At 40.3% G+C, this 14,123-nt stretch overlaps 1 protein-coding gene across 1 annotated transcript; it reads right to left on the reverse strand.

Moving 5' to 3' along the window:
• Window positions 1-5,568: 5,568 nt before the first annotated feature.
• LOC127775693 (uncharacterized) lies at window positions 5,569-9,841 on the reverse strand. Its single transcript, XM_052301979.1, has 7 exons — window positions 9,338-9,841; window positions 9,153-9,239; window positions 8,821-9,063; window positions 6,934-7,098; window positions 6,767-6,820; window positions 6,535-6,681; window positions 5,569-6,213 (listed from the first exon to the last, which is right to left on the reverse strand). The coding sequence occupies exons 1-7, from the start codon at window positions 9,566-9,568 to the stop codon at window positions 5,836-5,838; spliced, it is 1,305 nt and encodes a 434-aa protein (XP_052157939.1). The 5' UTR covers window positions 9,569-9,841; the 3' UTR covers window positions 5,569-5,835.
• Window positions 9,842-14,123: the final 4,282 nt, after the last annotated feature.

A 14,123-nucleotide genomic window follows, 5' to 3' on the forward strand; every position in this document is an offset into this window, starting at 1 on the left:
GCAATCTTCTTTAAATACATTTTGCTATATTCTGTTTGATGATTCTTGTGAGCTCAATTGTTTGAAGGACAAAATCTTTGCTCATTCTGATTTGCCATGTCCTTGTAATGTTATTTTTCACATCTTTGGCCAAATATAATGATAGAGAAATTTATTTGGTGCACAAAGTTTACATTTGTTCAGATACGCAACCCTCTGTTGTTGTGCCAAGAAAATGCAAACTGGAGAGTAGTGTTAGGACCACCGATGTTACTTCAAGTTTGTTTTGCTTTTGTCCAAAGACACAGGTTGGTTCTGAAGAAGGGGAGCGACGAGATCGCTCAATGTTGCTGCCATATACAGTAAAGAATGCACCATATGAAGCGTTGCGTGAGGATATGCTACGTGAATTACCCATGTTTAAACCGAGGACGGTTTTCCGTGAAGAAGGGGAGGATGATGTGACCATGCCTACGACGGATGCAACCATTGATCATGTCATATACCCACAGGTGATCTCGTTTTATAACAAGTGCCAATTTAATCTAATCAAGAATATGACACTACCTCATAATGTATGCGTTTATATGTTCAGGACCAATCCACTTATTTGGGGTTGCATATGGAAGATAAACACGATGGCCATGGTGCATGCAGAGATGGAGATGAAGTTCGCCGCGTTCTGGAATCCAATTCGGCCACCTAAGATAGTGTTGAATTCAAACGGTTGCAAAATATCCATATGGCCTCCGTTTTGGGCCCATGAGTACTTGATGGAAAGCTCTTGGAATCCTCTTTCCAACGGATCCAACCTCATTGTCAAATTCCATCTGAGTCATCAGTAATTGAAGAAACAATGGGCTGCATTGTCTGTAATGGGCCTATGGGCCTATAACTTCATTAAGGTCCATTTTGGGCCCATGAGTACTTGATGGAAAGCTCTCGGAATCCTCTTTCCAACAGATCCAACCTCATTGTCAAATTCCATCTGAGTCATCGACAATTGAAGAAACAAGGGGCTGCATTGTCTGTAATGGGCCTATGGGCCTGTAACTTCATCTGGGACCCCGACCCAAGTGGGGCCCAAGGGGGGCTGCGCCCCAAACAGAGGGAGGACGCTCTTCTGACCTCCTCGGTCCCTTAAATAGCTAGTAACCCCTTCAGGGTTAGTTGGGTTTTGTTTAGATGAAAGTTTAGCCATTGCTACTTCCTTGCAGCGCGCGTGTCGGCTAGACCGTCCGTCTGCTTGTATACAAAACCCCAACTTATCGTGTGTACTCAATTCCTATTTGCAATATCAGATTGCTTTTGTCTTGTTCTTGCTTGTTTCTTCGATTTGCTGGCAGGAATAAGGTTGATCTGCACCGGCAAGATCAACAACCCACGGAGAGGTGTATCGATCGCAAAGGCGCAACGCAACGTCTTGTACGGTTGTAGTCGGGTCGTCAACGTCTTTTCCACAAGATGTAGTTATCTCAACTCACCGAAAGATCGGGTCAATCAACTGCCTTGAGTGTCGAGAGGAACTCAGGGTTCATCAATCCGGCCCAGGTGATGTTGGCCGAGGCCCAACAAATTAAGGTTGCTCGGACCCCAACAGTTCATAGGCACACCCACTCGGGGAAAGGCCCAATCACCCTAAAAGACTAGTGGCTCTCCCTTTTAAGGTGGCTTCCTCCTCCCAAGCTAAGCAAGGTGGGATTATTCAGAGGCTTGCACGGTCGCTGCCCGACTTTTGCGTCTTTACCAGCGGGTAATAGTGGAGGATGTCCTCATCATTCCCACCCCCTTAACAAGGGCCCAGCTCTGATACCAAATGATAACAATCCGGCCTAGGTGGGGTTGGCCGAGGCCCAACAAATTAAGGTTGCCCGGACCCCAACAGTTCATAGGCACACCCACTCAGGGAAAGGCCCAATCACCCTAAAAGACTAGTCCAATAGGGGAAGGGTGGCTCTCCCTTTTAAGGTGGTTTCCTCCTTCCAAGCTAAGCAAGGTGGGATTATTCAGAGGCTCGCACGGTCGCGGCCCGACTTTTGCGTCTTTGCCAGCGGGTAATAGTGGAGGATGTCCTCATCAGTTAGACTCTTGAACCATGTCACTGACCACGATCAGATAGTTCAGTTAAATGAGTCTACAATAAAATAGTCCCTAGCACACATGTGTGAGTCATGTGCCATGATCTATTGTATATGAGATTAGTTCCAATATAATCATGTGGGTTAATAGCTTACAAAACCAATCCTATAAACAAACCTAGCCGTTCCACCCTGTGTTATACCCGGGCATGAATATGCATGTACATATAAATTCCAGTACAGTATATCTCTATTATTTCTCTACTGTATTCCAGCATAGTCGTCCTCGGCACCTCGAGTATTAATTCCTCGAGTTAAATTCCACATCAATAATTCCTCGTCAAATGTAGTATAACTATTTTCCACATTGAGTTAAATAAATACCATAATATATAAATGTTGTAAGCCATATAAAAGTCCAACATCTCTCCCCCTGCTTGTGGATCTCTGAAGTAGCGAACGAGCAGGCAAGTGGGGGCAACATGTTATGTCAATGAATCCAAGGCATTGTCTTACATTGACCGCAAGAAAGTTTCCCTCAATGAGATCCATACTCAAGTAAAGGATCATTGTGAGGTTGTAGAAAAGGTGTTGTTTCACTGGTGCTTTCTCGGGAAATCAATGGCCGATGGACTTAGGGTTTTGCATGATGATAAGTCTTATTGTTTGATGATAGAGCATATACTACACAAGGAATTGTGGCATATATTTATGTTGAGTTGGTTGATATTGAGGAGATAGTTGCTGAGGCAAACATGGATGAAGTTGGTAGTGACTTTGAGCATTAGATGAAAGAAATTAGTGATAATGGTGATTCATATGACTATCCCGTAGAAATTAGGAATGAAGTTTCTAGATGCAGTTCACCACAAAGAAGAAGGCTACCACAAGTTCTACTATCAGCCCTAAGATATGATGGCAATGAGAAGTAAAGTCATTGCTACCAATTAGCCACTATTATGTATTGCCAAACTTATGCCCGTACTTTGTAATGCCGAACTTATGGCCTTTTGTAAGTTATGATGCCAAACTTATGGCCTATTGTTAGTTATGATGCCAAATATTGGCTTACCATGTCCTAAATGCCAAATTAATTTTACTTCTTTGAATTTTTAGATAGGTTTTACACAAATTTTACACATATCAAACTCCTGAATCTTTTTGAGTGTTGCTCAGACTAGCAAAATACATGTTGACAAACAGATCAATTGAGTACACAACTAAAGTTCATTGCCATCGCATACATAACATACATACAGATCACCCATAAGGAGCTACCACTGTATCTGAAAGTTGACTGAAACCATAAGCATGCCTATCCCCTAAGCCACAATGCAACTATCAACAATACTAATCCAGCAATAATTGACAACAAAAATTTCCTTCCCTCTTCTAATTCAAAAACTCTAGCACTAAGTTTACAAGCTGAATCATCTTTCTCCTTCAGTTTTCTTGTCTAATCAGCCACAACTCTCGCACATGTCAGATACCTCCAAGATGGTTTATCCACACTCCAAGAAATCCATCTTGCTGCTTTCCTACGACACTCGCATAGAACAGCTAGAGAATGTATTGAATCGGAGGCGGCTTGCTTCTACCTTCGGTCTCATTTTTTCGCTTATGCTTATCCTTATCAGCCAAAATTTGAATTTTCAATATTAAATTTGGAGTTGATTTTGGGGGGATTTTTTTATCGTAGTTTATTTTTCAGCCTTTGCTTTTAGATCGTCAAGAACACATATATAAAAGTTTTATTCACAAATTATTTTTCATTTGAATATGCCGTTTGGCTTATTCAACGATGGGGCTGCTTGACTGGATCTGTTGCCGTTTCCAGAGCTGCTCGTGCCCCTCGATTTGATTGTTTAACTAGTTGAACATTCCACCAAGTCTTGTTGCTTCCGCCTCACGCCAAGCTGCTTCTTCCATGCTCAGCCATCTCCGTGGGTGCCCGTGGCGACAACATGCAGAGGCTTCAGTCGACTACCGCGGGCAGCCTATCGAAGATGCTTCTTCACCGCGCAGTCGTCCCTAGCAAGCCTCCGCGCAACCCTGATAGCGTCGCCTCAGCGCAACCCAAGCAGCGTCGCCGCCGCAGCCGCCGCCGATGTCACTGACGCTCGTGAGAAGGTTATGCTAGGTCAAAACAGATCGAGCCAATATTTACTTGGCCCATATAATCCTGTGCGCTGATGTGGCGAGAGCAGACGTGGCATCTAACGTGTCAAAAACCACGATAAAAACTGATTGGGAGAGGGGGGTGTATTATACCGGTTTATATTTCGGGGGTGTATTTTAGAGAAGCATAAAAGTTCGAGGGTGTAAAATGGACTCCTCCGTTTTTTAATTTATGCCATGCTTCCGGATGGCCTATTTTTAAATGTCATTTGTTTAAAGATTATTTTTCACCTAAGAGAAGATTATAAATTCTAATGCCACTTTCTAGCTTTCAAGACTGTATCTGAAGAGAAAATGATAGTCTATCCTGTACGGCTATACTAAGTTGATATATTATGGGAATAGTGGCTATACTAAGTTGATATATTATGGGAATAGTGGAGTAAGAGTCCCATAATATATCAACCTAATATAATATATGTGCTATATTATGGGATGGAAGTAATTTTTTTTAGATAATAGACTTGAAAACCCGGTCTCTGTGTATCCAAATAAGTGTACACAGCCAAATCTATCACTCTCATCTAGCTAGCTAACTGTGCCTTGTCCCTGCATCGATGTCCTTTCTTTTCTTAGTATCATGCATGTCACTGATTGTCATACTGGCTCACCATCCTCCAACTTCCGTGCATGATTCGTGTGCTAGCTGTGTCTCAGCTTGTAGCTGCTTGGCCAACTCCAACTAGTAGGTAGTGCTAAGCTAAACTAAAGCAGATCGCTACACAACAACCACGTGGACGGTAAAATTGTTCGGCACTTCGGCCAGATTAAAATGTGAGCTACTGCCTCAAGTGAGCATTTGGTCTGAGGTAGAGTGACTGAGTGAGCAGTCCATATTTAAGGGAACAGTGCATACTGAGTACTACTGACAGTTCATCTCGAGAAGGAAAAAAAACATACGTGTCTAATCTCGTTTTCTTTGTTTAAGGGAACAGTACAATGATCTACTCTATTCGTCCTAAAATAAGTACAGTTTTAGCACTGTTCATGTCCAACGTTTGACCGTTCGTCTTATTTGAAAAAAGATTACGATTAGTATTTTTATTGTTATTAGATGATAAAACATGAATAGTATTTTATGTGTGACTAATTTTTTTTTAATATTTTTCATAAATTTTTCAAATAAGATGGATGGTCAAAACGTTGAACACGGATATCTATGGCTGCACTTATTTTGGAACGGAGGTAGTATCTAGCTCAGAGTCTATTAAGCAAGTTACTTGGCAATCTCGATTAGTGTAATTAATAAAGTGATTCTACGAAAATCCTGAAATCTAAACCACAATTGAGGATGTGAAGGAATCATAGAAATATATAATAGAAGAACCAGCGCTACTCTGTGAACTGAATGCATATATTGATCCCAAAATCAAGGTGCTTCTCAAATTTACAAATCCCTCTCAATTTAATTGCTCCCATATGCATTCAGCAGCTCAAGCTAAGACCTAACAAATAGAGTAATATCCTAGCATTAATGCACTAACCAATCTCTATCACAAAGAAGAACAGAAGAAAGAAAACAAACAAACAAACGAACAAAAAAAGAAAAACAAGAGTGACCGGCCATCAAGCAACAAGAGATGGAGAGAGCGAGATCCTTTCAAGGGCATTTGACATTCCTGCCGGGGCCGCCGTAGTAGAAGTAGCTGCCCCAGTAGGAGTTGGAGCCTCCCTGGATGTCGTAGCAGGCAGGGTGGTCGGCGAGGAGCTTGAGGTTGGCCGCCGGGATGAGGCTGTTGTCCCAGTCCACCACCTGCAGGTTGCGGAAGTAGGCGGCGCGGTCGAACCCCTCGCCGGGGAAGTGACCGCTCCCCATCTGCGTCGCCGTGTGCGACCCTGACGGCCGCGTGTTCACCACCTCGCCGCCAAACTGCACCATGTTGCCGTGGTGCGCCAGGTGGGTGAACAGGTACGATGGCCAATACCCCACCACCATACCCGGGCCCAGCTCTAACCACCAGTGCCCATGCTTGGGGTCCTGAAAAAATAATACATTTTTTTTCAAATGTGATTACATTTTCGACCTCTTCACGACAAACTATATACCCCCTCCATCCTATAATATAAGGAATTTTAGGTGAATATGACAAATCCTAGCACAAATATCCATATTCATTGTACTGGGATATGTCATGTCTATCTAAAATCATTTATATTATGGGACGAATGGAACATATGTGCCCTAGTGAAACTGAAAAGGATTGGTGCAGAAATCATTTTTGTTGAAGTTAGCTGCTTCAGTATACCAAAATTCTTGCATATGCTAATGCAGTTATCAAGAAATGGATAAAAGAGTTACCTTCCATAGCATCAGGGTAATGTCAAACTGCCTTCCGTTGTACACCGATTCTGGCGTGATAGCCGCGCCGATCGCGATCTTGTTGGTCGTTTGGACAAATCCACGGCAGTTGTGGTTGTAGCAACCGGTCTCTTGATATGCGTCGGTCTGAAAATTGTATGTACAAATTACTTCAAATTCTACCTTGAAAAACACAAGATTTTTTGTGACAGTTTGTAGCAGCCACACTTACTGTCCAATATGTGAAGAACCTTGGGTTACTGTCTCCATACAGCTCAGGGCTGACCTGCAGAAGGAGCAAAAGAAAAATAAATTACAAGTGCTCGTTCAAAATAGTACATATAATTATTCATCACTTTTTGTTTAAGATGGCAGAATCTAATTCCTCCGTTCATGTACCTGCCATCCAGCTTCAATGGTGTTCAGATCATTGCCGAAGGAGCCAGAGATAACCCAGATCTGTGACAGGCTGAACTCAGATGGGTCACCTATCCTTGGTGACCACACATTAACACTAGCTTTGGCCCCATAGTAATTATCATTGTTCACATATCCAACTGCATGCTGTAATTAACCAGAGCAGAAGCATGTTAAAAAGTTGATTTCAACCGGTGTTCAGTTTAGATTTGACCAGATTGGCAGCTCCAATCTTTGTCTTAGGGAGACTACTTAGTAAGTTAGTAGGGCCATTAAATGCTGTCCATATAAGACAAAACAAGAAAAATGTTAATTTGATGGTTGGGTCAAACAGTCCATGCTTCAAGAGGAGTTGATTTGCTCATCTGGATTAGCTTAATGAAGCTTCTGCACATGTACAAATATTAGTATTTTTCTTTCTCCGAACCACATGGGTTTTCTTGCTATGTTTTCTCTTGAGCATCTCTTCCCCAGAGATTAATTAAGCTTCTTGGTGAACTCACTCGACGTACTACGGACTAATTAGTTAAAGCGAGAATCTTTTCCAACCAACAAACTCTACTGTTGATCGAATTTTCTTATGCAATTCAACAAACGTCAAGCTCTTGAGTTAAACACAGATACTCGCATAATCTATAAACAAAATGAAATGAGCATTTCACTTCAAGTGTCCACTTAACTATCTTGGCCACAAAATCACACGACAGATTGGTTACTGAAATGAAAACAGAGGGAGCCTTCTTGGTCCTGACAATGAGTCGAAATTTTTCAGGAAGTCATCGCAACACGGATGCTAATTACTGAATTACAGAAGACATTGCTTGAGCACTATTTCCTAAGAGCATCGTGTTTAGCAATTTCACTATTGACAACAAAAATGTTTGTTTGATTGTAATAATAGTAACTAGGGAAGTCAAATAGCTAGCCTTGTAACAGGCCAATTAACCGAACCTTCAGTAGCTTAGCTGCACAGGGAAGTGATTACTTAATGTTATGTAAACGCATGGTTCTTTGGAATTACTTGGCTTCTCTGTTTAAATTATAGGCCTCTATATGAATTTGCTCTAGAAATGTGAGAACTTTGTCATTGACCTAGCAGCAAGCATCGATGCCTGACATGTAGAGATCTTACTTAAACCACCGATTATGGAAACTACTCTTTATTACTCAAAACCCAAGATGAGATGCACATGCTGCCACTTAAACCTGTAGTGATAGACACCTAAACAGGAGTCTAACCACTGCACTGACACGAATATTTCATTGGTCAGGTTGTGCGGTCAAGCAGAGTAGATCTGTACTGTAGCATGCCACTTGGGTCTAAGAAATTTTCGGCCTACAGATATGAACAAAACCGAGCATTGATCCTAGTAGCAAAGTAAAATTTTCTCATATGGATTTTTCCCAAGTGAAGCTTCTGCAGATTCATGCAGGTTGCTATCTTATTCCGACTGCATGGGCTTCTCTTTTGTATGTTTTCAAGTTTGGCACTTTAGTTAGTAATTAATCCCTGCAGGGAGTAACTTCTATGTGTTCCTTGCATTTTTTTTACAAGACAACTTGGAAAGATTTGGGTTCACAATGATATTGATCCCTGCAGGCTTTTTTTTTTCATCCTGGGACGACTTGGTTTATTTGTCTTCAGGATTTGCAGTAGTGTAACCATATCGATGTTCACTTTCTTTTCTTTTCTTTTTTTTTAAAAAAATAATTTTAGGAATTAAAACTCGAAGTCATTAGTTAGTGACTTGTGAAAAAAAATTAGCTGCTTTAAATGAAGAGCTTTTACTTTCACAGTGTTACACTGTTACTCATCCTGAAAATTTTCCTTTGTCAAGAAGCGAGGAGACAGTAATGTGCAAGGCTAACCTCATGGCCGTTGCTGGTGGAATCACGGCGAATATTCCGGCGTGCCGGCTTCCTGCCGTACCTCCGGAGGGAGCTGGCCCTGAGCAGGTCCTTCTCCGTCGTCCGGCGTATCGCCACCGTCCCTTCCGGGCACTCCTCGCCGGCGGCATGCCAGGCCTGCACCACCACCTCACCTACTCTGCTGCTGCTGCTGCTGCTGACGGCAATGGTGAGGTTGTAGTTCTTGGGCCTCTCCGGTGGGTCCTGCGAAAGAACAAAAGTTACAAAATTCATCATCACAATGTTGGTTCAAAAAGATAGTAGAAGAAAGAACGCGTGGGTGTGTTAATTACCAGAAGCTTTTGTCCCTTGAGCTTTGGATGGTCAAATGCAGGTTGGAGATGAGAGGGAACACAGTCTATGAGATCACCATCTGGGCTCTGCAAATCTCAGCAGCAAACAAGTTAGCTAGAGATGTAAATGTTCAGTGTGAAAAAAAAAGAAGAAGAAAGATAACAAACAAGTTAGCAATGATGACCTGAATGGTCTTGAGAGAAGGCTTGTTGAGTTTCTTGAGGAGAGCCCTGATCCTCTTGTACTTAAGCAGCTCCTTCCCTGGCCTAAGCCTTGCAGCAGCAGTAGCATTACTGGCGGTGTCTTCACTGCTACTGCGCATGGAGGGCGATGCAGCAGTGCTACTGGCAGAGGAGATGAGCAAGAGCAAGGTGAGGAGGAGGAGCAAGGGAACAAAGTGGAAGCTACAAGCCATCCTCCTTTTGCTTCCACAGCTTGTCTGGATCTAGCAAGCACGCACACGCGCGCACACACACACAGTCACAGGAGAGAGTGGCAATAGTATGTGGTTGTCTTCTTCCTGTGCCTCCTCACCTCTCCTACACTGCTGCACCCTTTGAAGCAAGTGATCACTGAACTTTGCCTCACCAGCATCTAGCTAGGAGGAGGCTGCTGTTGCTGCTGTGTGTGTGTGTTTATATGCCACTGCTGCTGCTCCACTGCTCCACTACTATTCAGCAACTTGCAAGCAAGGTTTGTAGTTGTACTAGTACTATCGGAATGGAGGAGTGTAGGACAAGGGGGATCTCACTCAGATGAGTGTGTTGAGCTGGTACTGTACTGCTGGGTTTTGGCCCTTTTTTAAAACTTGCATGTGCAGGCAGAGAGTCGGGGTTTCCCAAAGTTAGGTGGTTTATTTAATTTCATGGTTCCATGAAGCCATGCATTTGCCAACCAAGCGTGCAGCTAAAGCAAGGGACCCTGCTGGCTGCTGCTACCATGGGAGGACCAGGAGCCTGAGTTAGTATTTACTACTGCTATTGCTGTTCCTGTAGCTAGCCATGCCAGTGTTCGAAATCTTTGCAGCAACAGCACGGCTTTCCGCGGGTTAAAGGTGCACAACATTTTGTCAACACGAGTTCAGGTGGAGGGGTGGGGACTATAGCTGTACGTTGCTAGTTCTACCAGAGTTTTGCTACAAATTATACTACTATAGTAGTATTAGCAAAGGTCTGTTGAACATATACATATATATATATATATATATATATACACACACACACACATACCCCCTCTGTCCCATAATATAAGAGATTTTGGGTGGATGTGACAATCTGGATATGCCGTCTGTCCACAACCACATGCTATGATATACTAAAAGTGCATTAAACACAATCCAAGTTAATTAGATGGTAACATAGTTTAAAGCAGATACACGAAAGTTCATTTAGCTTGCTTAGATTATTTCAGCACATTTAAAAATCAATTCACGAAGTAATCCGATTTTTTCTCTAACTAAAGGCATTGGATTTTCTATGCATTAGTGGTTTGGACTATTCATATTTTAGTTAGTTCTATTTTATGTGCTTAGATAGTGTATATCTAATTTAGCTATGCATGTTTGCAAAAACAACATATGATGATGCGACATGTGTTGTTGGATTATTTCATAATTCTTTTACAAAAATTCAAATGACATGTAAAAGGCCAGGGGTGTTCTCCCTCAATAAAAAAAATTGTTTCGTAGTTCACTTTGTAATTTTTTTGGATATTATTGATTTAATTTAGCTATGCGTGTTTGCAGAATGATGTATAATGACGTAATATATGTAGCCAATTTGTTTAAGGTATTTCAATTATATTTGAATGTCGTGCAAAGCACATGACTGAATTTTGGCCAAATGCATATTTTGTATATAGCAAAATATAAGTATACGGATCTTAAATTCCTAGTTTAATTACAAAGAGAAGAGCAACAATTATATTAGAATTCAGAAATGTAGCTTAAAATTATGGCATGACACGTGGCAGCATAAGATTTTTCTCGTAAATTAGATCTAGTGGTTGAAAAATAATGGGTCCATGGATTTAATTAAAATATTTTATAATTTTTAGACATGATACATGGTGACTTAAGTGCGCTCTAAAGGGCATTTAATTGGCTTTTACTATGTAAAATACTATCATTTTTTATAATGTTTCATTGTCATTTAATTTAGTTGTTATGCAAAGGAGTATTTCAATTTTTATATAGTAAAATACAACTATAATGGATCTTGAATTATTTAATTAATTGTTAATAAATCAATAGTTCAAACAAATTAAACATCAAATATAATTCTAGATATTATAAATCATTTAGCTATGATTTTTTATATTAGTTTGTTAATTAGATAAACAGAAGAGGAGAGAAGCGGGAGTCAGAAGAGAGAGTATGTGAGGTATACGTATAGCAGGAGGAGGGGTAGATATTTTTTTTCTTTAAGACATATTCCAACGGGTCCGAGCTTTTTAGTCTATTTTAAAAAGAGAGATCTAATTTTGGATATATTAGAAAATGTTGCAGGTATTGTATTTGCTACTATAAGCTATAAGCTAAATGTTGATAATTAGATGGTTTAAAAATATATGTAGATTTTTTTCTAAAAATTTATCGAGTGACTAATAGCTAGTCTCTACCAGTATAGGACCTAAGTAATGCATTTATTCTACTTTAATTTGTATATTGAATTCTAAATTTTGTTTTAAATAATCTCATGACGTGCATGGATAAAAAAATTAACCAAAGATTTAGATGGTATAATTGTTTAAAAATTATTATCACAAAATATGTTTCCATATACAGTACTAATTAAGAATGCTTGAAAATAGGGAGGTTGTCCTCGTGCATCAGGGTGAGGACTGGGGCATATGTTACATAATGTTTATGTCTATAACATATTTGATGGCTGGGGTTGGGTTGTGGGCCTTTTCTCCTTTTTCTTTACATAAATCTGATGGTAGAAAATATGAGTCCATCGCATATTAGTGAAAATCGACGGCTATAAGTTTTTTTCCTAATTTGCTAGAGTGATACGTGGCGAGTTGAGAGTGTTTGTAGAATGCCATGTGACGGTTTGAGAGCGTTTGTAGGATATTTAATGAACTTTTAGTATATAATAGATAATAGATTTGGAGTGTTATTTCAATTGGGATTTAGGGTCAGGAGTATTCCCTCCATCCTATAAAAACTCAACATGGCATCAAGTACTATGTTGAGTTTTCGTGGGACATACACCCACGAATAGGAAGAAGGCTCTAACCCTAGCTGCCCTACTCCTGTTAGACTGTTCCTCGTCCCCTCGCGTAGTACTGATCAGAATCACTCCTTGTGGTGTGGTGTATAGTTGTTTGCGACCAGCTATAAGCTGTGGAGTACTACGTACATCGCGTAACAACTCTTCTCTGATGCTAGCTGCGAGTACGTATCGTACCCAACACGGTGTGCAGCTGGCTGGGACAGTCAGCGAGACCACCGTACCCATCGCCACCGGCCGCCGCTGCCGGATTCCCTCAAGGCGTAAATGACCGGCGCCGTCGCATCGTCGCATGCAGCTGGCTCACTGCTTTGGATATCGAGGACGTCACCCTGTTTGAACTGTAAAACGATAAAATCATTTGCGTTTAAGTTTTAATTATTATAAACATACTTAAAAATTGGTTTTATATGATATTTTAATACAACTTCTATTTAAAAAGTTTTCGTATAAGTACACCATTTAACGGTTGAATAACATGCTAAAAAAACAAAAATAAAATATATATCTTAATGAGAAAAAACAGTTCCTCATCTTCTCGGGCATTGATGACTCACTGCTTTGGAGATAAACTTGCAAATATACTGCATGCATTAGAATGCATGTCAGTGAAATTATTAGGTTGTGTTTAGTTCCTGAAATTAGGGAGAAGTTTGAGGAAAGTTGGTAGTTTGGAAAAAAAGTTGGGAGTTTATGTGAGTGGAAAGTTTTGGATGTAATGGAAAGTTGGGAGTTCAGAGGAAGTTTGGTGTGAACTAAACAGGGCCTTAATTGCATTCAATTTCATCCAACTTGTACTAGAAATATAGGAGTGTGCATGCTATCAATCACCCCGTCTCAAAATACTCCCTCCGTCACAAAATATAAGAATTTAAGACTGGATGAAGCATTTTCTAGTACTACGAATCTAGATAAGCAGGCTATCCTAATTAGTCCTAGTAAATATCTCATCCGTTTCTATGTTCTTATATTTTAATATAAGATGGAGGGAGTATATAGCAATCTAGAACTATGAGATTGATTTGACTGTATCCATGTCTAGGTTAATAGTATTATGACATATTCAAAGCATACCTTCTATACTATTTTTTATTAAAAAACCTTTTAAATAGAAGTTGCTTTAAAATATTAAATATTTTTTTTAGTTTTGTAAACCCAATTAAAGATACGCCAGTAGCTTTTTTATTTTACGTGCACTGACTTTATCTTTTTCTATCTCAAACATCACCCATGTTATGTCTTAGCTCCATTTGCATATGTACACATGCACTAGCTAGTGTTCCACAATGGAGGACGAAGAAATTCAACGACCAATTGTACAGCCGTCTCTTCATTGGTATGTGAAGGGTGGCAAATCAATTATGCACATATTATTATTCATGATCAGCAATTCAGCAGGACCAATTAGCAACGACTTTTGTCATGATAGCACATGCTGCAACCAAGAATAATCATATAGCTCGTTAGGGATAAGTAAGGGTTTGAGGCTTCAGATTTGTAGCACTAGTATGTCTCACTCCTATTGAACAAAAATCTTTTATATTTTAGGACGGGGGTGTACATCTAGAGCTTGCATATATGCATGCCTCATGGTTTTTGAATCTTATTTATATTGTTTAGTTTTGTGCAAAAAAATTCTCTTTGATATGGAATAGATAATATTTTTGTGTTGTGTTTCTTATATATATGCTCGTCCACTTTCATATGCGGCACAAAACATATGCATGTTTATAT

The sequence above is a fragment of the Oryza glaberrima genome, chromosome 6, assembly GCF_000147395.1.
Source record: "Oryza glaberrima chromosome 6, OglaRS2, whole genome shotgun sequence".
Taxonomy (NCBI): domain Eukaryota; kingdom Viridiplantae; phylum Streptophyta; class Magnoliopsida; order Poales; family Poaceae; genus Oryza; species Oryza glaberrima.